This window comes from Melospiza georgiana, chromosome 2 (assembly GCF_028018845.1).
Source record: "Melospiza georgiana isolate bMelGeo1 chromosome 2, bMelGeo1.pri, whole genome shotgun sequence".
Taxonomy (NCBI): domain Eukaryota; kingdom Metazoa; phylum Chordata; class Aves; order Passeriformes; family Passerellidae; genus Melospiza; species Melospiza georgiana.
Window position 1 is genome coordinate 82522178 of NC_080431.1, and position 24403 is coordinate 82546580.

General features: G+C 47.9%; 1 protein-coding gene across 1 annotated transcript in view; it reads left to right on the forward strand.

The window, feature by feature from the left end:
* Positions 1–24403, forward strand: part of FSTL1 (follistatin like 1) — a 53177-nt gene that overhangs the window by 24569 nt on the left and 4205 nt on the right. Inside the window, exons 3-9 of the mRNA XM_058045175.1 lie at positions 13661–13765; positions 14995–15124; positions 16793–16825; positions 18418–18548; positions 21484–21602; positions 22350–22462; positions 23247–23357. Coding sequence (XP_057901158.1) covers positions 13661–13765; positions 14995–15124; positions 16793–16825; positions 18418–18548; positions 21484–21602; positions 22350–22462; positions 23247–23357 — 742 coding nt within the window. The remainder of the gene's footprint in view (positions 1–13660; positions 13766–14994; positions 15125–16792; positions 16826–18417; positions 18549–21483; positions 21603–22349; positions 22463–23246; positions 23358–24403) is intronic.

Below are 24403 nucleotides of genomic sequence, written 5' to 3' on the forward strand. Positions count from 1 at the left end.
TCTCTGCAAGTTGAGCCACCTCTGGGTGTGTGTAGAGGTCATGGCAGTGTCTCTTGAAATTACCCATCAGGGGAGGAGAGCTGGGAAGACCCAGGCACCTGCCCTGCAGCTGGAGGCAGTGCTGTGTTGTCCCTGCACGAGTCCTGGGTGCACTCTGCTTCCCCAGGCACGTGTAATGCACATATCAGCCTCCCATTTAAGTTTCTGCATGCAAACCTCCTGATGGCCATCAGCTTGCCCAGCTGGGTTTGGATGGTGCCAGCAGGGCAATGATATCCTCCTCTGCTGACAGCTGCAGCACTCACTGTGTGTCTCAGGAGGCAGGCACGGGGCTCTGAAGGATGAGAAGCAGTGCAGCAGGACCGAGTGTTTGAGAGGGGAGCAGAGCAGAGCAGGGTTTGCAGCCCTGGTACAGTTTAGCTGGGAGCTGCCTCATTAAATCACTGCTTTGCTGGAGTGGCTCAGAGGAGGGGATGCCTTCCCTGAAGCAGCATCTCTCTGGGTTCTCATAACCACCAAATGGAGATGTGGCTTTATTTTTCTGTTTGTTTGTTTTTGAAAGTCGAGCCATGGGAGTCAGCATCCAAAGTCTTCCCAGCTAGACAGGAAAAAATTCCATGGTTGCAGAGAGAGGGAGAGCGATGTCTGCAACAGTTCTTCGCTATTTCCAGACACAGTTACAAAGAGCCAGATGGAAGGAGATGAAAGAATTAGAAGAATAGGTTGCTTTAGACACCAAATAACAATGTTAGAGGAATAAAGCCATTGGAATAACTTATTGGTTTTGTTTTTTTAATTTCCTAGCTGAATCACAGAGTCAACTCAAAAACTGCATTTTAGGTCAGTTGAAATTCATGTTTTATTTTCAGCAGTTGAAATTTTAGGTCAGTTTGAAATTCATGTTTTATTTCCAGCAGAAAAAAATTGCTGGGCAAACAAAGTTGCTAAGCTTACCAAAACATGTTTTTATTTTGCTTTCTTTGACCTTTAAGCTTACATACATAACCTCATGAAATATATTTAAAAATAAGAGAGGGAAAAGAGTTCACTTCATCTTAGAAATCATTTTGGAATCAAAGCTGTTCCCTGAACTAGGCACAAATTTCCAAATAGTTTTGGTCTACCTCAAATTGCATTTCCTAGTGAATTAGGTCTCTGTCTGAAAAATGTTACCCAGCCTTATTTAGGAGTTATAGGAAATCAATGGTCACTTCTCCTGTTTCTTAATCACAGAATTGCCTTTGGGCTGCAAATGCTGCCAAGTCTGTGCTGTCAGCCATGGGGACATAAGGGAAGCTCTGCTCTGGCAGAAGTGGTGGTGACTGAGCCTGGTTCCCCAAGACTATGCATGTAGGAATGGGGTGTGCCATTGCTAATGAGCACAGCAGAGGTTGTTTGCTTCATTTTCCCCTTCATTTTATATACTGCTCCTCTGCTGGCAGGGGGATTGTGGTTCTGACAGGTGTATCTTCCAAGCAACACTTCATAAGCTAACAGGTCAGGAGGGATGTTGGGGGAAATAGCACCCAGCTTCCTCACTGATTGTCCACACAACATAATTATCTCTTGTTCCCCTTCTGTTTAGGCTGTGTTAAATCAGAAATGAGGCAGGGGACCCACAAGGACACACCAGTGTAAGCACAAGCAGCTTGCCTAAGAAAAAGCCTCCGTGTTTGACCAATCTTCTTGGGTGATGTTGGGTCCAGCAAAAGCTGCAGGGAGCAGTGCAGGGGCTAAGGGGCCACTGTTGGCTGTGGTGCTGACAGCCTGGACAGACACCCATCCTTGGGGCATCCATGGGAAGGCTGGAAACCCTTGGACTTTAGAAAGTTTTTTTCTGTCCTTCCAACTGTGGCAGTTTCCATATTGACTCTATTTTGTAGTCTATTTCACAGTGATGCTGCCAGTTTTCTCATGGCCTTGTTGCTTATCAGAGTTTCCTCTTGGCTGTCTCAGTGAAGAGGTCAGTCATTAAGTCTAAGTCAGAGACTTACAGAGCTTTCCCTACCTCAGAGGGAAGTCTCTTGAGGATGGGCATGAAATGGTGTTAGCACTTCACAGGGATGGTTTCAGGTGCTGGTGACTTGACTGGAGGCTTTCTGAAGAATAATAGGGACAGCAGGAGTTGAAAAGAACGTGCTGCTCATAACTTGGGTCACAGTTCCCCTTGTGCTGGATCCCACATGGCCCAACATTGCTACTCCTTAATCTCAGTCTGGGGCTGTGGGGTGACTGCCCTTGCAGTTTAATAGGATTTGCTTGTTGCTGATGTGATGTTTCTGAGAGCAGTGAACACATGCACATGTGTCTCTCCCTGTGTACCTCTGCAGCCTTCCCAATGTCCCAGTTTCAGCAAGGATTTTCACTTAGTTTTTACAGCAGAGTTTTTTCTCTCCTCTTTCCAATACTAATCAGTAAATGCACACACCTGCCAGTTGTCAGGTAATCTCCTGAAATCCTAGTTTGCATTTTGCAGGCTGCAGTATGGTAGACCTTTGGCAGACTTGCCTTCAGCTCCCTCTGGCTACAGGGACACAGTTTAACCTTGGATGGAGCCATGCCTTTTTGGCAGATGCACCACTGATGAGCAGACTCCAGGTTCCTTCCACAGCCTACTCAAACTTTTCCTCTCTTCCATGTTCACTTCACTTCTAATTTCAGGCGTTCCTGTTAGTCTGATAACCATTCCTAGCTATATGATTTCAGGAAGGGGATGGATGGATGGATGCTCCCTCAATACCACAGACCAATAATAGTTGTCTACACAAAATAATGCCTAATAATGAGGAATTTTCTGAGCCTTCCTCACTGTTTTCATTGGGTAAAGGGGATTTCATGACTGCATGAAGTAGAGAAGCTTCAAAGAGAAATTACTGTGACAGAGCACTGTCCCCTGGGGATTTGCTCTTCCACAGCTGCCTCCAGCAGAGCCACTGGGTAGAGCAGACCCAAAGCTGCTCTGCATTAACAAGGAGCTGATCAAATCCTTGGGCCAGGCTAGAAAATGGGAAATACAGAACTGGCTTATTTCCAGCTCTGTTCTCACTCTCCCACACTGAGGCTGACTCAGTGTTTCCCCCCAGTCACACAGCAATTTCCATTGCTTTTTTGCAATGGGCTGTGGTGGAAGGAGAGTAAAGAAGGACTAAGGCACAGAGCTGGGAAGAGAGATCATCAAATCCATTGCAGTTGGATTCCCATCCCAGTGAGGGGAACAAAACCACTGAGGACTCTTGCACAAGAAGCTGGAGGCTGCTGGTAAACCTCAGCATTTCCTGCAATCTACATTCCCCCTGTGTATCCAGTTACTGGAAGTGGTGTGGATATGCCATAGGGTTGTAAATTCTAACTTGCCTCCCACTGCTTAGCTCACTCTTTCCTCCTCTCTGTTGGAGCCAGGTGATGGCTGAGAAATGTGCCAGATTTGGATTCCATTCAGAAATAAATCATCCCGGGTCAAAAAAAAGAGGCAACAAAACTTACTGGCAGGACCAGTAAAATTTGCAGGACTTCAGAGTGTGGGAAATTAGGGGAATGAAGGATGAAAAAAGAGGGCTGCCATGATACAGAATGAGCTGTGGATCAACACAGATTTAGGGCTGAAAAGGGAACATTTGAGGTTGTATATGGCACAAACTGCCCCAGATTGGGTAATGGGTGTGGGGGCAGGCAGCTGTGTCAGTGTACCTCAGAATGGGGCAGATGAAGGAAGAAACATACACCTTTGGGGAAATGCCATCTGTCAGAGAAACCTCCCTTTTACAGCTGAGCCTGGGTGTGCTTAGAGAGAGAGAGGTGATGACACCTATGTTTAGTTGCTAGCAATAGTTTGTGGTATGCAGATCTTCTCTGGTGTGGAGGCCCTGGGGCTGAAGTCTTCATCTTCCTCCTTCATCTTCCTGCTGCCAAAAGCTTCCTCTGACAACTCATAAGTGTTGTTGTGACATACAGAACATCACCCTCCTGTTGGAATTCAGAGGTCAGTGCTGGTCTTGTTCTTATTTTTGCTTTAAACAAAATAGGATGGAGAATTGTGATTCCTAGGAGCTCAGCCATGGCAAAATAGAGCCTGGCCCTGGGCACTCAGGATATGGGAAGAAGAATCATGCCTCAATGAGGAGTACAACTGGTGCATTCTCGGGACTCTAGCTGGTCAGAGTGACTCCGAGATGTGTTAGAAATTCTCTTTTCCCAGCCCGGGGGTTGAAGAAGGAGTCAGAGCTCTTCAGTTCTCGGTCTCAAGGTTGTTTATTGTATCCTGTCTATACATTTTTTTCTCCTATCCAGCTGAGGTCCCTTCAGCAAGACAGTCAGAGGCACTCTGCCTGCCCCCAGGGTGGTGTTATCTTTTTATACTAAAAACTACGCATACATTATTTACAGTAACTTTCCAATACCTATCACCTATGTTAGACAGTGAGCTTCTACTCTAAACAAATCTAAAAGTACCAACATCACAATAGAAGATGGAGGCCAAGAAGAAGAAGGAGAAAGGCTGAACACACTCAGATTCCTCCATCTTGCTCCGTGAACCCCGATTCTAAAAACCCAAAAAAAAAATCTATTTTTCACCCCGTGACAAACTAATTATTTTTCTACTTATACTTTTGTGGCTTGCAGATCCTCATCTAAGGTTGGTAACTTTTTCCATGGGTCATAATCAAAGTTACAGGTGTCTTGGGCTCTGTGCCAGGGTCTCTGAGCCCCCTGGCAGGGGTCCTGGCAATCCAGGACAGCCAGAGGGATGTCCTGAATTCCGACAGTGCGTCACTCAGTGAAGTGGTCCTGGCTTCCCAGAGAGCAGAGGGAGCTGAGCTGCTGTCTTCTGGTCATTCTTGAGCAAGTCTTGCACCTTGGGCCTTTCCTTTCCAGTCTTGTCACATGAGAGGGTGACACTGATCTCATCCCTAAGGCCCGGTAGGACTAACTTCAGTTAGGACCTTTCACATGCACTGAGATGCTTCCCTGTGCGTGAGGGCGACTTTTCTATCCAAATACAAAGTGATTAACTTGATTCCTCCCTCTGAGAACCATGGTGCAGCAGAGCATCACATCCTGTCCTCCTGTGGGACTGATTCTGCCCTGCTTACAGCTGAAGCCTCTTCAGCTGCTTTGGTATGCACAAATCAGTCACACTCTGAACTCCTGCCTCCATGCCTTGCTGGGAACAACACTAGTAAGAAAGATCCTGGTGGTTGTGGAAAAGCTGGCAATTTCACCACATGATGCAGCAGAAGGGAATCAAACTCCTCCTTCCTGAGGTGCTGTAGGGATAGGTGGAGGGAATAGTGCTGAGAGAAGTGCAGCTTTGGGACATGATACTTTGGAATCTGTGATTATAAGGAGTGTTTTTGCCTGAGCAGCAGAGAGGCTGCAGGAGTGAGAGTGCTGCCAGATGCAAGCTCCCTTCCTTCTAGCAGCCATTTTCCAGACTTGTTTGCAGGAGCGATTTCCTCTTCTCCAGACTCTCATGTCATTGTTCCCCTAATGGGGCCTCACTGGTCATTGCCTTGTGGTGGAAAATATGAGGCTGTGGGGGCCAGAGCACAGACATTCCTTCCAGCTTAAAAGGGAAAACAGAGTCCTTGAGCAGCGGAGTCCCCGAGAGGTGTGCCTGGCTCCGGAACTGTTTCACGCTGTAAGAGACATCAGCTGTTTGGCAGATACCTTTTTGCTCTTGATTAGGTTGTAGGGAGAAAACCTTCCTTCTTCTCAGTTCTTGCTTCCCTTTCTGTGCAGGCACCAACTTCTGCCTGCTCTCTGTGGGACATGAGAAAGCCATGGCTGGTGTGTGAGGGCTGCTGTCCCTGCCAGCAGTCCAGGCCATGTCTCCACAGGGCTCAGTGGGGAGGTAGAGCTCTGTATCTATCCTGCTAATGTCTGCAAGGCAATGCTGCCCAGGCAGGCTTTTTTAGTAACAGTACAAGCATCAGACACCTTCATCTCCATTTCCCTGACAGAGTCATGGATGAATTCCTACAAGCAGGTTTTCACAAGCTGTGTTGTTTTTCCACGGCTTCATGTAGAGGTCACTGACCTGATGGGCCCCCTTTATCACAGAGGTCACTCAGAGCCTCAGCCACTCTCCTGCTCAATGCTCATATAATGGTCACATCTGATTCATGGATCTTGGTCTGAGCAGCCAGCAAGTCAGGGAGGGTCTCACACAAATGGTTGAGGTACGGGTTTGCAGAGAGGGAACCTCCTATGAGCTCTGGGAGTTGCAGTTCCTTCCCTCTATTGCTTTCTTTTCTCTGCATCCAGATTTCTGGGAACACACCCTGATTTCCAGTATGTGCAGAGATGTATGGTCTGGCTTGTTTCCCATGAGCAAAGTCAGCTGCCATTAAATATTCATCTCACAAGCATTCAAAAGCCTTTAAGGGGTTGCACTTGACATTTTAAGAGAGCGAGTCCTAGATGTCAGTTGAAAATAGAAAAAGATAGGGGCAAAGTATTGGAAAGAGGGGTTGGCTGTTGTCTAGGTGTGTGGATTGTTGGATTGGGGCACATGCTGTCCTCCATGGCAGGCATCCCACAGGAAGGGCAGTAGCTCCTGGCACTGTGTCCAGATCTCTGTTCACAGCCCTCGGTTGAAGCTGGCTGAAATACCCTAGTGATGGAAGCTCTGAGGGGGCAGCAGTGAGATGGGGTCTGTCCTCCAACACAAAGGAAATGCTGTAAGGGAAGCACAAGGGTCAGTGGCAGGGAGACAGCAGGGGGCCTGGATTCAGGGCAGGGGGCTGGAGTGAGGATCTGTCCTCAGGACTGCAAGCAGCAGTGACGTTGAGTCTGTCAAGAGGAGAGGCTGAGCCAGAGAAATGTTGTGCGGGGCTCTGCAAAGGAATTCCTGCCTGGTTCCCTGTGGAAGCAAAGCAATGTCAGCAGGCTGTCTGTGCCTGCCTGCCTGCCTGTCTCTGGCCTCCAGCAAGCCTTGAATCCATGGGCCTGTTTCCGGCACAGCTGATAAAGCAGTGGAGGCCTCCGAGATAATGGGATCCAGCTGGTTTTGTGACTCTAGGTGACTGCCTTAATGAGAGGGGCCTGTGAAGACCTCCCCTGAGGAAGGAGTCCATGAGCTGCCCTGGAACTGGCTGACAGACAGGCCGTGCAGAGAGAGCTGTTGGAAACTGGCCTTCGTTAGTTCTGCCGCTGGCAGGATGGCTTTAGGAGCTGGGGGAGGGGGAGTCCTGCAGTTTAAATGGCATTGGACCCCTCTGCATCCAGCACGGACCCCATATTGACACCCTTCAAATAGGATATTGTTAGCACTGGGAATGTTGAGGGAACATTGTCAAATGCAGCTGGTCACACTCCCTTGGGGAACCCAGCCCTGGTCCAGACTTTGCCTGGCAAACATCTCTTCTTTTTTGACTCCCTAGCTCAGGGATAGCCTGGTTTTGAGCCTTTCCAGCTGCCTAGCAACACCTTCACTGGCGTGAGCAGCAGGACATGCACCATGTGTCTTCCAGAGGCAGGTGAGATCCCTGCAGCAGGGGAGGGAGGAGTTCCAGAGGGTGCCACTTTGAGTCCAGATAACACCAGACCAACAGAAGTGTTCAAGAGATGACCCTGCACCCGCGTGTACAGCAACCTCTGGCAGGAGGTTTCATTCCAAAGTAGAGTATGTTTTATTCCACAGCCTACTGTACCATTCCAATAGTGATGATGTCCTGGGATTGTCCTGATGATGTCTGTTTTTTTTGGAGAGCTGAATAGCATGATTCAATCCTCACTTGCTGGGCTTATCACAGTCTTATTTTTGCTAAATGAAACTCAAGCCTTCCAAGTAAGAATTTAAGATAATTTGTGTGGATTTTCTTCCAACCTGGGGCAGTAGCCCAAAGGAAGGAAAACTGTAATGGTCACCTTACCTATCTATTTATGGCAAGCCCAGTGTTAGGGATGCCTGCTTGTTTCACGCTAATCTGCTCAGTTTATGCTGCTGCCAAGTTTCCGCCCCATCACACCAGAGTGTTAGTGGATCCAGGGAGCTGCCACAGGAATTGGGTCAGGTTTGCAGGGAGGAACAAGTGCTTTGCTTGTTAGGTGCAAACCAAAACAACAGGACAAACATGCTGGCAGAGCAGGCTGCACAAATGACCAGAGGTGACAAGCTGGCTGCCCCTTGGTGCCCTCAGTGAACGTGGGATCTGGTCTCCCTGGACCTCTGCTGGAGGACACTGCTGCTGAAAGAACTGGAGAATCACTTGGGTAATGGGTTGAAACACATAAGCCAAATGCTTTCTCAGGGCCATCACTGTACAGGAGTTGCTAAATTTTCCTGGCTCCCCCCTGAGCTGCTCTGCTGCCCAGCTCTCTCTTTTTGAATGTTGCAGCACAATGCTTCTCCCTCCCAGTTCCACAACAGGAGAGGAGGGAAGTTTGGAAGTCAGGAGACATAGCTTAACTCAGCTTTCTGCATCATTAACATCTACTGCCTTGTGTTTCCAAATCTTTCTGCTTTCAGAAGCAAACATTGCCAAGACAACAGCTAGACAAGGTGCTAGATTTCATGGCTGGATGTTGAGTTGGTTTAGAAATTATACAGGCTATGCAGTTTATGGGTGCACCTTGGCATGTTCAGAGATCCCTTACATCCCTACTTCCCTGTTAGTTGTGGCAGGGAACAGGCAAAAGGGATGTGGATGTGAAGATGTAGGGATGACTGGCAGAAATAGGTAGCTGCACAGCTTATTTCTCTCTGCTGCATGGAGGGGAGTCTGTTGTGAATTGTACTGATTATATCTGAAAACTTGCAGCCAGCTTTTGCTGCTGCCTTCCCTGAGGCATGAGAATCTGTGTATGTCTTGCAACCCCAGACATCATTTTGGTGCCCTTTAGTTTTGCCTTCTCTGTGTAATACTCAAGTTTGTATAATACATGGGATTGCCTCCCATAGGAGTTTTCAGTGCTCCAGCTTTAGAGCACTTTGATTTCCGTGCTCATCACGCAAGGCAAAACCACAAAACCTTGATTTTACAGCAAAGAGCACAGAGCATTTTGTGAGGGTCAAGTAATTTTATGTATTTCCAGAAAGTGATGCCAAAAGAAGAAAGGACCTGCCCTCACTGCTGATACCAGAAAAGGTTGTTACTTGTATCAATAGGAGCAGGACAGTAGGTCCAATGCAGTATGGGCTGCTGAGAAAAAGATTTTTGAGGTCTCAAAGAGGAGATTTTATGTGGAAAGATATGCAGAAAACAAGCCAATATGAGGGGTTGTTGTGAAGCATATAAACTCCCCATCTTGTCTTTCTGCTTGTTTCCCAGAATGTGTGTAATGGCAGTAATTCCTGCTACTCTCTTCGGGCTGTAGGGCACTGTGGACATGGAGCTGCGTGCACAGCTCTTCTCTGCAGGTGGAATTTGTTCTTCCTTACAGAGGTGTTTTGTCATTGAATTGTTCATGGTTTCAACTTTCACAAGCTGGGAAAGTCCCAATTCCCATCAAGGGACACCAGACAGTCATGGTTCAGTAGGGGCCAGGGGAGGAGGCAGCCAAGGGAGAGCTGCAGTGGGCAGTACCCTTGCAAAGGCAAGGAGCCATGACACCTCTTTTCTGCCATTTCTACAATCACTGCAGACACTGCACTGTTTCCACGCAGTCCCACCAGTGCAGAGCAGGCACAGCACCTGGCAGGACCTTGGGATCCTGTGCAGACCTGGCACTGCCTTGGTGCATCAAGTCACACTCAGTCCTGGACAGCCGGGCGCAGGCAGGGACTCGGAAATGCTCCGGATGTCTGTGCTTACTCTGTGTTGGGGGTCCAACTTCTCAGCACCAGATGCTGCCAGAGATGAGAAACAGCCCTTTCCACTGCCTAATTTCCTAATTTTAGCTCTCCACCTTGAGGCCCTGCATTGCTGGTTGCCATGGCGATCCTTCACCACTGGCATTGCCTCTGGCTTTTGCCTGCGGGTGCCTTGGAAATGTCTTTTTCCTTCTTGCTGCTCAGGAGACAACAGCTGAGGCAGAGGCATTGCATGTGACTCTCTGCACTGTCAGCTCAGGTCTTCTGCTTAGTGTTTACCTGTTAACATGCACCTTCATCCACAGGGTTACACTTCCCAGCCCTCCAAAAGCATTGTGCATTCCCATCCCCATTCTGTGGACAAGCTGGGCTGTGCATACATGACGCTACCCAGCTGCCCTGAACTTCTGGCCCTTGAGCTGTTGAGAACAGCCTTCTCCATGGTCCTTGCCAGAGAAGATGGCTGGGAAGGTCGTGCCCCTGCAGGTGAAGGGTCAGAGTGCCCCTGTGCTGTGGCAGACATTCCAAAGGCACAGGCACTCCTGCCCTGGCTTCATCCTGGCAGCTTTTACACCTTCCCACTTGTTCTCTGGGCAGCAGAGGAGTACCTAAAAGAAAGAGAGAGAGCTTGGGCACCTCACTCGAGGCAGAAGAGAGGAAGTGCCTTGCCAAGGCTTGCAGTGGAAATGCCACTGTGCAGCAATTAATAACAACTCTCTGCCCTTTCCCTTCCGCCTGCCCGAGCGTGCTGTGGACTGGAACGGGTGACACTTGCCAAGCACAGGATGACAGAAAAGGCACGGGCAGCTCTCAGAGACAAAGCAGTGTAAAAGCTGTGATTCCAGTAAATCCTGATATTAATTAATTTAAGGGCAATGATGTTGAAACACTGTGGAGTCTTTTTTTTACATTTAAAATTTTTAAAATTTGTGGTTTATATTTTCAAGCTTTTACAAGGCAGGTGCAAGGATGGACTATTCAATAATTAAGTGGCAGCTGCCATCCTCACTCACACGACTCCAGCAGGTAAAGCTTTATAAAAACATATATTACAAGGTCCAAGGTAAGTATCTGTCACTATCAGAGTATCTGTCACAAGAAACCAGCTTGGCTGGTAGATTCTGGGAGATCACCAGAGAATCAGGAGATTATAAAGCCCCATTTGCACACCCCCACTGGGCTCATCCAGTCATGCACCTCTGTCCCTGTTACACTGTCATTTGTGCACAGGAGACTCCCACATTTGCTGGCAAGGCAGCCAGGAGCTGCTAGAAGAGCTCCCACCCTGTGGTATGCCACAGCTGGGTTTGAGAAACCCTGTGCCAGAGTGAGAGGGCAGGCAGGCAGAGCAGCTTGCTTCATTTCTTCCTCTGGCTGAATCCTGAGGTGGAGAAAGCCATGCTGGAATGTGGCAATGAGCCCCAAACCCCTGCCAGCCTAGGGCAACTTAAGGCAATAAGAAGAAGCAACCAGAAAATTGTATTGCTTTGATTAATAAGAAAAATCAGAGTAATGTGGCCTTCTAGCCTGGCAGGTGGCAGAGTGTCTTCAGAAGCTGTTCTGGTGATGTCACCCTGCCAGCATCCCCTGCCCAGGTTCCAATGGAAGAGCTGTGGGATGGTTCCTGGGCTTTAGCACTAGCAGGGAGGGAGCTGTGGATGGCCACATTGGAGACTGGGTTTCCAAGTGAGCTCCCTTGGGGAGAGGAGTCCAGCAATCTGAGCTCCAGCACTGCAGATGCTTGTTGAGGCCAGCTGCATTGTAGCAGTGCCCTAAGTCCCAGGCAGGAATCAAAAGCCAGGCTTGGCATTGGTGAGCATGGATGGGAGGTGGCTGCTGGCAGTCCTGCCTGTCCATGGGAGAGGCAGAATGCTGCCATCTATTGCAGGCACCTGGATTACAGACCTCACTGGGTGGCCATTCAAAGCTGTGCCCAGCTGGTTTTTCTGTCTTTGACGGCTTGAAAGGATTGACAAGTTGTTCAAAACCCCTTAAATGGATCAGCACTTTGGTAGCTACATGCATTTTAGGTGTGTGAGTGCCCAAAGTCAGACTCCAGCCTTGGACAATTAGAGTTTTTCTTTGTGCATTTTGCAAAATGAGCTGTTCTTCCTTCCCTGCGCTGAGCTGCACGAGGTTGCTTTGTGCAGTGAAGCACTCCTGTTGTTCCATCCCACCCCAGAAGTGCCTGGTTCATTTACCCCAGCCCTCCCCTGGAAGATGACTGAAAAGAGCTGGATGCAGGAGAAGAGGTAATGTGTCACTTGTAGCTCAGAAACAAAATGTGAAAGGAGATGAAGAGGCGGGAGGGTGATGCTGTCTTCATGGGGAGAACAGGTCTGGGACATGGAATACATTTCTCAGCTAAGACTGGCATGTCCAAACACTGTATTTGACAGAATAAGCAGCAAAATAGGAACTCCTGCAGAGAATCCAAGAGATGTTTGTCACTATGTGAACCTGGAGGGATTCCTGCAGTGATTTGAAAAGACCTTCTCAGGTTTGATGAATTGTGCAGTAGGCCAGCAAACAAACTATTCTGAAGACCAGGGCAAGGTTATTCAGAAAATGATCTGGCTGTCTCTGTGAGCTGTTCAGTAAAGACAGCACCTCTCTGAAACTGTGGTTTAAAATCAAAACAAACAAAAAACTAGAATAAAGAAGAAATAGGAGGAAAAAATGTGTTCATCATTTGTCAATAATGCTTGCTCTTCTGACAAATTCTGTTCCTTTTTCATCACCTATTTTCAAAAGTAAGTGATGGAGGTACAAAAATGCCACAAATGAGCAGAGTATAAGAATAATACTCTGATGAGAAGGTGAAAAAACATTTTTGTATTAGAGGGAAGAAACATAGCAGATGTGATTGACTTATCTCACTGATTAATTTTCATTCCTTAATCTTCTTTCTGATGCAAAACTGTTGCAGAAGCGAGTTGGCTGGCTTAAACCAGATACTCAACATACAATGGAAAATGTTAAGTGAAATGAGAGTCACAAAGGAAATTAATGACAAAGCAGGGAATTAAGCCAGGCTCTTCAAAGTCTGAACCCTGAAACTGCCTTCTCTTTTAAAAGTCTATTTTAAAAAAGCATTAAATGGATAAAAATAAGTGGTAGTTGTATCAAAACCATGATTCCACACTAGGTGTCACCAGTTTAGGAATGCTGTGGGACACCAAGAAAAAAAAAACAAAAATATTTGATGGTTATGTGAGCAACAATACTTGTGATGACTTTGGCTAGGAGAAAATTGTAAAGCATATCAATTGTGCTGCAGGACATAAGTCAACTGCAGGCTGTCAGGAACCAGGAAGGAATTTTCATTATGGGAGGATTACTGGATAATTATCTTATCCATGACAGTGTTCTTCCTTTAAAGTGTTTGATCTTGACTAGTGAAAGCAAGATAATGGGTCAGTTTTTTGTGACAGGGACATTATCTGGTGCCTGATGGCAATCTCTTCTGCCTGTTTGTGTTGTACCTTTCTCTAGGGATATGTTCACCTTCTTCCTAAGTGTCTCGAGCAAAGACATTTCTGCTCCCTACCCTCTGTGAAAAGAAATTTTAAAGACAGCAGTCATTGGCATGAGCAAATTATTCTTGCCATTCATGCTAGACTTCCTCTTGCTCATGTTTGCTCCACTTCTCCCAGGTGATTTTCCAGGAATGACCTGAAGAAAACCCTGTATTCCTGGGACTGCAGCCCTTGTTCTTGTGTCTGCTGCTTCTCATTGTCTGAGCTGTCCATCTATTGAAGTCATGTCTCTCTTGTTCTGTCACCCCCACCTTAACACCATGGTACCTTTTGGTCCTGATACCAGTTAAATGTGCTATTTTTTTAACTGTGTTGTTAGTCTTGTGGAGAATGATGTATTTTGTGTCTCTGACTTTGTGTCTTGCAGGAAGAGCCAAGGAGCAAATCTAAGATCTGTGCCAATGTTTTCTGTGGAGCTGGGCGTGAGTGTGCAGTGACAGAGAAGGGAGAGCCAACCTGCCTGTGCATTGAGGTATGGGAGCAGCACAGGTTCTGTATCTGGGACAGGTGGCACCACCATCACCCGTCAGATGGGTTTCTGTCACTGGAAGGATCCCCTGATGGAATAAGGCTATGGCTGTTTTGAAGCAGCTGCAAAGTCACAGTGGCTCTTCAAACAGCAGGACTGTTTCCAGTGTTGTGTGGGGGAAGAGCCCTGCAGGATTGATACAGTCTGGGACTCACAGCTGTGCTGCTTGCAGGACTGCCTAGGGTCTTTACACGCACAGGAGACTTTTGTTGGGAAAGCCCAGGGGGGTATGGATGTGCAGCTGGCTTTGAAAGGCACTCTAGGGAGTGGTCTGTGAGCTCCAAGACAGTCTGCCCTCACTGGCGCCTTGTTTGAGTAGGTTACAAGCACCCTACTAAAAATCAGCTTTTGTAAAATGGAAATAATTGTGGTAGAGTGCTGTAAGGATGAATAGCTGTATCCAGCAGGGAGTCAGAAATGATTAGAAGAGCCTTTCCCAGCTGTAGGGACACAATGTCTCCCTACTGTGCTCTGCTCTGTGCCTTCAAAACATTTCTGCCTGGCTCCTGGGAATGGCCATGTGGCTCTTTGTTCCCCCTTCCCTCAGAGCTTGCAGCTCTGGCATGACCAGCCTGGGCACTGGAGAGTGAAATGCTCTGTTAGTAGGAAGAGAGTCGGTCACTCTGGGTAGGCTTGGCCAGACCAAAAGGGACAGAAGAGAGAAGTTCATAGCCTGAACAGTGGCACTGGTGAACTCTCTTTGCTGTGGGCTGTGCTGTTTGTTCATGGCTGATGGCTTATTCTGCCATTTGGTAGCAGAAGGGTGGAGCAGAGTCTGCAGAGAGATGCAATGGAGCCAACCAAGCGCAGGCATAGAGACCAGAGGCACAGAAGCACCTCTGGGCAGGCATGGCCACAGCACATGGAGCAGCAGTTGCAGGATTATGCTCCATATTTCTGCTGAGCACTGATTTCTCTGCAGATGTGTGCTCTCAGAAAGACTCCTGTCATGCTGGTGGTGATGGAAACTGGATGAAGTGAGGCCTTTGAACTCACACCCACAGACTTCTCTGTGTGGGTTTTCCTGGGGTAATGATGGGTGAGTTAGCCTGTTCCAAACACAGGGCCAAGGGGACTATGCCAAGGACTTCTCCTGAGCTAGGCTATGGTTGGCCTCACCGAGCTGTCCCAAGGAGGCACGTGAAAGGCTGTGTTCTCTGGCTCTCCCACAGAAATGCAAACCTCACAAGAGGCCTGTGTGTGGGAGCAATGGCAAGACATACCTGAACCACTGTGAGCTGCACCGTGACGCCTGCCTCACTGGCTCCAAGATCCAGGTGGACTATGATGGCCACTGCAAAGGTAACCCTGGCAAGGAGGGCTGGATACACTCAGGGGCAAAGAGCTGGAAGGGAAGCATGGTATGATAACAAGGCAAGGCAGAGGCCTCACCAGCAAGACCTTGTCCCACAGTTGCTGAGTGGGGTAAACAAGGCAAGCCTCTGAACAGGAGCCAGATTCAAGCAAGAGTCCAGACGACCAGGCAAGCTGGCAGTGATGAAGTAGGCCTGAAATCAAGTTGTGAAGTCAGGGCTGGTGACTCTGGTAACCAGAATCAAGATAAGAGGCACACAAGCTCACAGTGATGCAGCCTGTGGCGTTAATTCAGCCTCCTGCTGGGTTCAGGGTGTCCCCAGCAGGCTGCATGGGTCCGGATAGCACAGTCCTATTGGGGACAGACTGTCTGATTCCCAGGCAGCTCTCAGCTGCAGGCAACCTTAGCAAGCTTAAGGGATATCAGCTCTTTAGTGATTATCAGCTCACTGTGATTTCAGCTCTCAGCTTGCTAGGTGCCTAGGCAGGCAGACACAGGGAGAGAGAGGAGAAGGCAGTTTAGAATTCCACAGTGATGTCTTAATTGAATCTTCTGTGAAGGGTTCCAGCAACAGCTCTTCTACCAGAACCAGCCTAAAACAGGGTACAGGGGGATCAGAAATGGTCCAATGGCAAGGGTTAGAGGAAAGTGACCTATGGGCTTCCAGAGAGATAAGCAGGGGTCCAAAGGCAGAACTGGGGCTTCTAGCCATTCACCATGACTTGGCATTTCCTATCTCTGGGCTTCTGCTCGCCACAGGGCCCTTGCAGGCCCTGTGCCTGCTACATAGCAGGGCTGAGATCAAGGTGGGAACACAGCCACCAGGACAGAGCCTGGATCAACAGTCTATGGAAGAGAGTGGTTGTAACAGAGCTGGAGACAGGCATGGCTACAACATGATAATTACAGGCAAGGACTAGGAGTTGAGGAATCAGATATGAAATGGAGCCTCATGGTTCACAGTTAGAGAGTTTGGATGGAGGCTCTAGGTGAGGCCAGCAGGGTCATTAAGGCCCTCATTAGTGCACTCAAAATCCTCACACCTTGACTGTGGGGGGACCTTGGAGCTATTGTCTCCCCAAGCTTCTGGGAGTGTGGGACTCAGGAGAGCAGGGCAACCTTTTGCTCCTGCTGCCTCACTCTAAGCTTTTGGATTCAGCCAGGTAAGTGTCCCAGTTTAACTGCTGAGGAAAAGTCATGCTCTGAGGATAAACTCCTAAAACCAATACTATCATCCATGTTCCTAAGGAACCTCAATAACTTTAGGAGCAAGGATTTTGCCTCATCAGTGGGCCTGTTTAACTCACACACACAGTAGCTGCATGATTTTCTTGTGTTCAGACAGAGTTTCATGTGTTTAAATGTGTGCCCACTGTCTCTTACCCTGTTACTGAATACCATGGATAAAAGTCTGGTGCAGTCTTCCTCATCTCCTTCCATCAGATTTATAAACATTGATGAGATTGTCCCTGAGCCTTCAATTCTTTGATCTAAACTGTCTTCAGTATTCCTCATGGTCCAGGGATTCCAGCCCCTCAATCATGTACGTGGCCCTCATATACCCAAAGACTCGTCTGCTTTTACCCATGGTGGGAAGAGATTTGTATTGCTTCACACTGCATCAGAAATGTCCTTTTCTGTCTTTCCATTAACAGAGAAGAAGTCTGAGAATCCAGCTGCGAGTCCAGGTAAGAAGCTGTATCCTGTTTGGCTGAGGCCTCTGTATGAATCTGTGTGCTCTGGGAGTTGGGCAGGGGGTGTGCTGGGGGGGTACAGAGCTCTGTGTAAAAAGCATACCCTGAATGGGCTGTACAAGAGTCTGAGTTGATAAATCAGCTGAAAGGTGATTGCCCGGCTCTTTACTCTTGGGTAACCTTTCAGAGCTCATACATCTCCTGGGCTTTTCACTGTGCTGGGATGTCTCAGGGACTCAGCATAGACTAGGTGCAATGAAACCCAGTTTGCCCCCAGGGACTCAAACTGTGTTCATCACCCAGACTGAGGGATGGAGCACTCTTTTAAAAGGAAACTTTGCTTTAGGAGTGATGAACCAATGGGTGCAGAGGCAGAGAGTCAGGTACAGCTGAACTGCCTGTACCATCAGCCAGCAAGATGATCTTGAGTCTCTTCTAACCTAAATGATTCTATGATCACCTAAATTTTAAGTCTCTTCGATTCCCTGTGCTTGGTTTCTCCCCTTATGTATTGATTGCCATGTGTACTTAACACTGGATTTTAGGGCCATGGCTTGTCATCAGGAGAGCCTTTTCCTATTCATGACCTCTAAATACTGGAGCTGTATAATCATCAACTTTAACAGATGAGAGCAAAGTCTCACACAAACTAAAGAGGAAGGACCATGTCAGAGCATGGCCACCACCCTAAAGCAGTTTTAAAGAAGTACAAAATGAAACATGCAGAATCCCTACAGAGCTGATTTTTTTAATCTCTCCATCTGCTTATGATAGTAGTCACTGGATTCAGAAGATCGTTAGTGTGTGCAAGTGACATGAATGCACACTGATTCCTTTTCTGGCTTTGCTGACCACTGGGCAGCAAAGGTGTGACAATTCCCAGCTAGGCTTTCAGTTTTGTTTCTAAATCACAGTTTGTATTAGCACACAAAGTGATAACTGCTCTGGAGAAACCTGTGACACTGGCAAGCACTGTGAATGAATAAACCCAGCCTGACCCCCTCTCATTTCCAGTCAGAGTGGACAAACCAGGGCTTTGAAGAAACTGTATTTCCTGAGATAATAGGCCCTAAAATTCAAGTCTTGGAGACAGAGTGGTAGAAAAGCTTGCTCAGTCTACTCTTCCCCCTTGCAGAGGATAGAGGTTTTGGTATTTTAGGGTTGACAGCTGAATGACAATTCTACGCAGTGTCGGGAAGCCTGGGGACATTGTCAGTCACCTTCCTCCCTCAGTCTGGGACTCTTCACACCAAGATGAGTCAGCTCCGGGTTGTTCTTCCACAAGCTTCAGGAATGGGAAGGAAGAGCTTTGGCAGGAGTGTTGTTTTCCAGCCGTGCCACATGGCAGGAGTGTTGTTTTCCAGCCGTGCCACATGGTGTCACCAACAGCCCATCCACTATTCAGCACATGTCAAATCTGCTTGGATCTGGCAGTGATGTAACCCCAAGGACTGGACTGAGGGGCTGCAAGCTGCCATCAGGGCGAGCTGGCTGCCTTTTATTTCCAGCCCTCTCTTTGTGATCCCCCTGCACCCTGATTTCTCTCACTCTTGTTTTTCCTTCTGCTGCACTGTCTCCCATCACAGTTGTCTGCTACCAGTCGGACAGGGACGAGCTTCGGCGCCGGGTGATCCAGTGGCTGGAAGCTGAGATTATCCCAGATGGGTGGTTCTCCAAGGGCAGTAACTACAGTGAAGTCCTGGACAAATATTTCAAGGCAAGTAGAGCAGCACCTGCCTCAAAGCCCAGAAAACATTTCTTGCCTTGCCACTGCATGACAGCTGCTGTGCCCCCAGCTGAGAGGCTCCAGTGTGTGATGTGCCTGTTGAGCTGGGGACCAGAGGGATCTGATAAGTCCTACAGCCTGATGTGTTATGGCCTGCCTGCAGCAGCCACTGACTGAGACATTGACACAGTTTGTGACAACCAGATGTGGAGCATCTCTGATTCCTGGTGTCTGATCTGCCCTGGGGAAAAGGAAGAGGACAAGCCTCGTGTGCCTGTAGCAGAGTAGAGAACTAATCTTGGATAAAATGCCAGAGGAAAAGAGGTGAAAGTGCTGGAAATGCAGGAAGCTGTGGCAGGGGCTGCTGATTTTTTGGTCTAGATAGTGCCAAGGCCATGCTGAGATGGGTATAAGGGACATTTGGGGGCTTCAAGGAATATGTCCCAGTTGTGGCTGAGAGCTGGCAGTTCCCTAGTACTCTGTAGAGTGAAAGCCACTTGAGTCTTGGGCCTTGCAATAATCCTGTTCCTCCCTCCTCCCTGTCAGTCTATCCCTCAGCCCATCTGCACCTCCTTCTGTAACCAGCAGATCCCAAGCTTCTCCCATGCTCCTGCCACATGCACTGCTGTGTCCCTCCCCCTCATGCCTGGCTCCTGACAGAGACTTCAAAGCATTCAGGATGGAGCTGGAGGAGCAGGTGGGGAAGAGGGGAGAGCATTTAAATCATGAGCTGTTGACAGCCTGAGATTAATGGTGCCTGACAGGAGTTAGCACTGCAAGCAAATTTGCCATGGCAATGGCACCCCCTGGTGAGACAGAGGAGCTGGTCCCCTCGCTCCACAGAACATCCTCACATTTGCAGTGGAAATCCACTGCCCTGGGCGCTCCTGTCAGTGCCTGCCAGCACCAAAAAGCAGCAGTGTCCTGTGTTAGTCCCACTGCCTGCAAATATGCTGTGCCCAGCCACTTTTGCAGGGTCTCCCCAGGTCATGGGCTTTGCTGAAATGCATGAGCCAGCCACGGGCTTGTTCCACTGTCACCACACACCCACTGTCCCCATGCCTGTCAGCATGCTGGTGACATCCTGAGGCTGAGCTCAGAGGCAGGCAGCCTCACGTTCTCTTTACTGTCCCACTTTTTCTGGAGCACTGATCCCAGCCACTGGGTGGGAGATGTTATGGCAATGAAATACCTCTGCTCGTTCCAAAGGGAGAATTTCCATGGGCAAGGTCAACAGTATGAGGTTCAGTAAGGGGAAGTGTCAGGTCCTGCATTTGGGTCACAACAACGCCAGGCAGAATTACAGGCTGGGGAAACAGTGGCTGCAAAGGGGGGTGGTGGAGTCACCATCCCTGGAAGGGTTCCAGAAACAACTGGATGTGGCACTTGCTGCTGTGGTTTAGTTGATAAGGTGATGTTCAATCAAAGGCTGATGATCTTGGAGGTCTTCTCCAACCTTAATGATTCCGTGATTCTCTATCAGGTGGTAATCCACCTTTTCAACTGCCTTATTCTTTAAGCTTTGAAACATTTTTAAAGCAGAATTCAGAGTTTGGAACAACTTGGGACAAATCAAGGCAAAGCAAACTAAATGGCTGCAAACACACAGAAATTTGTGTCAGCAACATATGTCTGCTGTTACTGGAGGAATTTTGTCCTGCCAAGCTGTGGGGCTCTTCATGCCCTGCATTCCTGCAAATGGCCTGATTCCTGTGCTGCATGTAGGAAACACTGGTGGCATAGTTGAAATTAAGCTTTTCCCTTTTCTCCTTGATGGGGAGGTTTGTAGATGTGGCATTAAGCTTTTCCCTCCTGGAAGCCTGACTTTGGGGCTCACTGGGATGTGCTTTGCTTGTCAGGCAGGTCATGACCTTGAAGGACATTATTTCAAGAGGAGCAAGACTGGTAGTAGGAAGCTGCTCCATTTTGGAGAATCTCTGTGGGAATGCCCTAATGTAGACCACAACTTTGAAAGGCAAGAAAACTCACTTAACAGTCTGGGTCATTAAGAGAACTGCAGTCATTTTCATAATAAAAAGCAGCTTCAAAGTCTAGTGGAAGTTACCATGTGGAGCAGTCACACAGGATTATTTCCCTAGTCCTAGATGTTTCTCCTGAAACACACAGAGGTAACAACAGGCAGTGTGTATTCCAGCATTCCTGAGAGCACTGCACAAGGAGCCACAGTGACCTGCCCCAGTCACACAGCAAAAATTAGGTGGCAGCAGTCTGTGTGCAGGATTAATTTTCCCTTCACAGCAATGCAGCTGTCTCTGAGGGGGCACAGACAGATCCTGCTGAGTGCCCAGCGCTGTGGTGTCACATCTCCAAACAGGAAAGCAAAATGCAATTACTTATTTGGGAGTACAGCCAGGATTTTGGGGCTAAAGCTGCTGCTCTTCAGTGCCAGGAGTCTTGTCAGGACCTTAAGAAGTTGATGGTGAGGTGTTGTGCTATTGCATTAAATTTTTTCCCTGGTATCAGCAGAAAATTGCTTCCTGTGATTTTTCCCTTTTGTCACTGTCAGAGTCCAGGCACAGCTTTGGATTTACCCATATTGGAAAGCTGACACCTCCTTGAATGCAGCTGGTCTGCTCTAAGGCAGGAGGTATATAAGAAAGCTAAGAGCTGGCTGAAACAAAGAGAAGAAATAGGGTTAGAGCCATAAATCAAGCAGCAGGAGGTGAATGAGAGGCAGTGTAGCTTATCTATGAGAACAAGGCTAGGATCATTTCTCTCTTATTCTGAGGCTAATGTGGATATGTTGCTGCTTTCCTCTGAGCCTCTTTCTTTGTGAAAAACAGGGATAATGGAACTTGTCTCACTAAAGCTTCAAAATGCTATGTAGGTATGGAAGTGGAAGAAGGAAGGGGTGCTTTGAACTGATAAATGAGAGCTTTTCACATCTTCCCATCTTCCCCTACAGAGCTTTGATGATGGTGATTCTCGCTTGGACTCCACTGAATTCTTGAAGTTTGTGGAGCAGAATGAGACTGCCATCAACATCACCACCTACATGGACCAGGAGACCAACAAGTTGCTCAGGTGGGCAGTGGACAGGATGCCAGAGGGAGGACCGGGGGGCAGATGTGGTAGAATGGAAGATGGAAATTCACTCATGGTAAATATCAGCTAGGGCTTGCACTGGCAGAGTTAACTGTGTAGGAAGTGGCTTCCACCTTAAATAGGTGTGAACACACAAGAGGAGCAGTCCTGTCTCTACCCTTCATGTTAGGCACGTATTCCAATCCTCTTTTGCCCTAAATGTAGCACTTGTGCAGCCAGAAGGGAGTTGGGTAACAGAAGATTTGTCATCTTCTTTCTATTTCCTAATAAATTAGCTTTCCTGGGGACTGCCCTCTCCTTTTGCCTAATAGCTACATCCAGTGCAAGGAAGATGGTGGGAAAACACCATTCATAGGCAGCTATGGTTTGAGAGGTTTCCCTCTTTCTTTGTCTGCCACTGTGTGAAAAAAAACGCTGCTTGTGGTTATGCTGTGCTTGCATCTCTACTTGTGTGACAGCATGCAGATGTCAACAAATGTGGATGTCCCATTCCTGCTGTTCTCAATATCCCCCCACTGCCCAGCCTGCTGCCAGACAGAGTATTTTGTGACTGTTCTTCTTTTCTCTGTATCCCATGAGGTTTCCTGAGAGAGAAGCCACTTGTGCCAGACATCCTGGAGTCTCCCTAGTTATTACTGGTTTTAGTCACCTGCACTCTGAAGACAGTGGAGCAGGCACTGGCCTAGCACAGCCCTGTGCAGAACAAGCCTCTGTGTTTCCTTTCAGGGGACTCTGCGTAGATGCCCTCATCGAGCTGTCAGATGAAAATGCTGACTGGAAGCTCAGCTTCAATGAATTTCTCAAGTGCCTCAGCCCATCCTTCAACCCACCAGAGAAAAGTAGGAACTCCTCACTTATCTTGGGGAACAAGAGGGGTCCTGGGAAGGGAGGAAAGAAAAGAGATCAGCTTCAGGCCAGACATCGGGTGCTGTAACTCCACAGCCAGAGATAATTTTAATATATGCCTGCCTCTTTTCCAACAGCACCCTTTGTCCCTGCATTGTTGAGAGTACTGCTTTTACTGTCCCAGAGCTCCTGCAGCTCTTGTAATAAGAAAGGTTTGGATTTTAGAAGCAAGGACATAGGTTGAATGGGTATGGTATGCTTGTAAGATCAAGGCATGTATTTAACAGTGCAGAGGTCAATCATGTGAGGAGTTCATGGCCAGATAACTTAGGAAAGTCAGACCAGACCAAAGTCCTGCTATGCTCTGCCTTTCACACAGAGAGCCTCCCTGATGACCATCTCAAAGTTCACTATCCTTCCAAATAATTTCCCCAACTTATCCTCACCTAGATCAGAATAACCCAAGCTTTCATTTCAGGAGTTCTTTTCTTTGTGTAACAAATAAGGAAATTCAAACAAATCCAACACTGAGATTTCATTTGGAATTGAGAAATTGAAACGTGTTCTTCTGATGAAGAAAAACAAAGGGTTTGACCTTCCCAAATTATATTTTGGCTGATTTTACTCACCAAATTCAGCATGAATATTTTAGTCATGAGGAAACTTCTGATGGTTGGGGGAAGAAGGCTTCCCCTTCAACCAAGGCATCTCCAAAGTATGTTTCCTTTAGCCTGCTCACTCTCTCACAAGCACTGCCTTTGTGTTGTGCCTCTTCAGAGTGTGCCCTGGAAGATGAGACCTATGAGGACGGAGCAGAGACCCAGGTGGAGTGCAACCGCTGCGTCTGCGCCTGTGGGAACTGGGTGTGCACCGCGATGACGTGCGAGGGTCCGTATCTCCCCAGAAAGTTACTGTGTGTGGGTCTGGACAGAAGAATTCTCACTCTGTGTCCTTCCAAAGGCACCAGCTATCCAGGGTTCTTCTCTCCAGCTTTTCCTCAGCTTCTCCATGGCTGGTTTCTGCATAACCCTCACTTGTTCCATGTTAGTCAAACCCAAGCTGGTACTGTTCCAGAGGTCAGAAATTATGTAACTGGGCTCAGGGCAATGCTGATGGGGTTTGTAGTTTGGATTTGGTGTCATGAAAATTCAGCACAAGTCTTCCAGACTAGAGCTACTCTGCATCCTGCTGGTGCAAACCAAATAGGTCACTGGCTGCTACTGTATGTGTAGGCGTGAGCAAGTCAGGATATGTGCCCATATCCTCACTGTATCTGTGTTTATGGAATTTGTAAAAGAGGATCTAGGATCCTGTCTTGATTAAGAGGGGATATAGGAACCTTCATCCAATGCCAAGAAAGCACTTTAGCTTCTTGCCGCAAAAACTGTAGAATAATGCTGATGAAGGGAGATGGTGCTATAGTAAGGGAGGGTTGTTTGTTCCTCTTTTGGAAGGCCCTTAAACTTGCACAGCCAGGTACAATTGTGAGAGGTCACGGTGCAGTTGTGAACAACAGCTCTCTGTTTCACCTTCTCACACATAGTTCAGGGCCAGTGGAATGCCACCTTTTCCCTGTGTTGGCAAATGTATGGGTCCTTCCCAAGGAGCCACAATTCATCCCAGCATCGTGCTGCATTTCTCTGACCTTCTCCCCTAGAAACTCAGTCCTTGCTGCATTTTTATATCCTTCTTCCCTAGAAACCAGGCCCTTGCAGGAGCTTTATTTCAGTGCTGTGTGGGACCTGCCAGGAGTATACTGGTTCAGATCTATAGCTTGGGCAGAGTAGGAGAGAGGGAAACAGCAGCAGTGTGTACAGAGCTTTTCATGTTTATCTGATCTTCTGCAGCAGAGGCTTCAGGATCACCTCAGCTCAGACTTAGCTGTAGCAGCAGGAACTCACCTGAGAAAAAACAACTGTAGTATTAATAGAGCT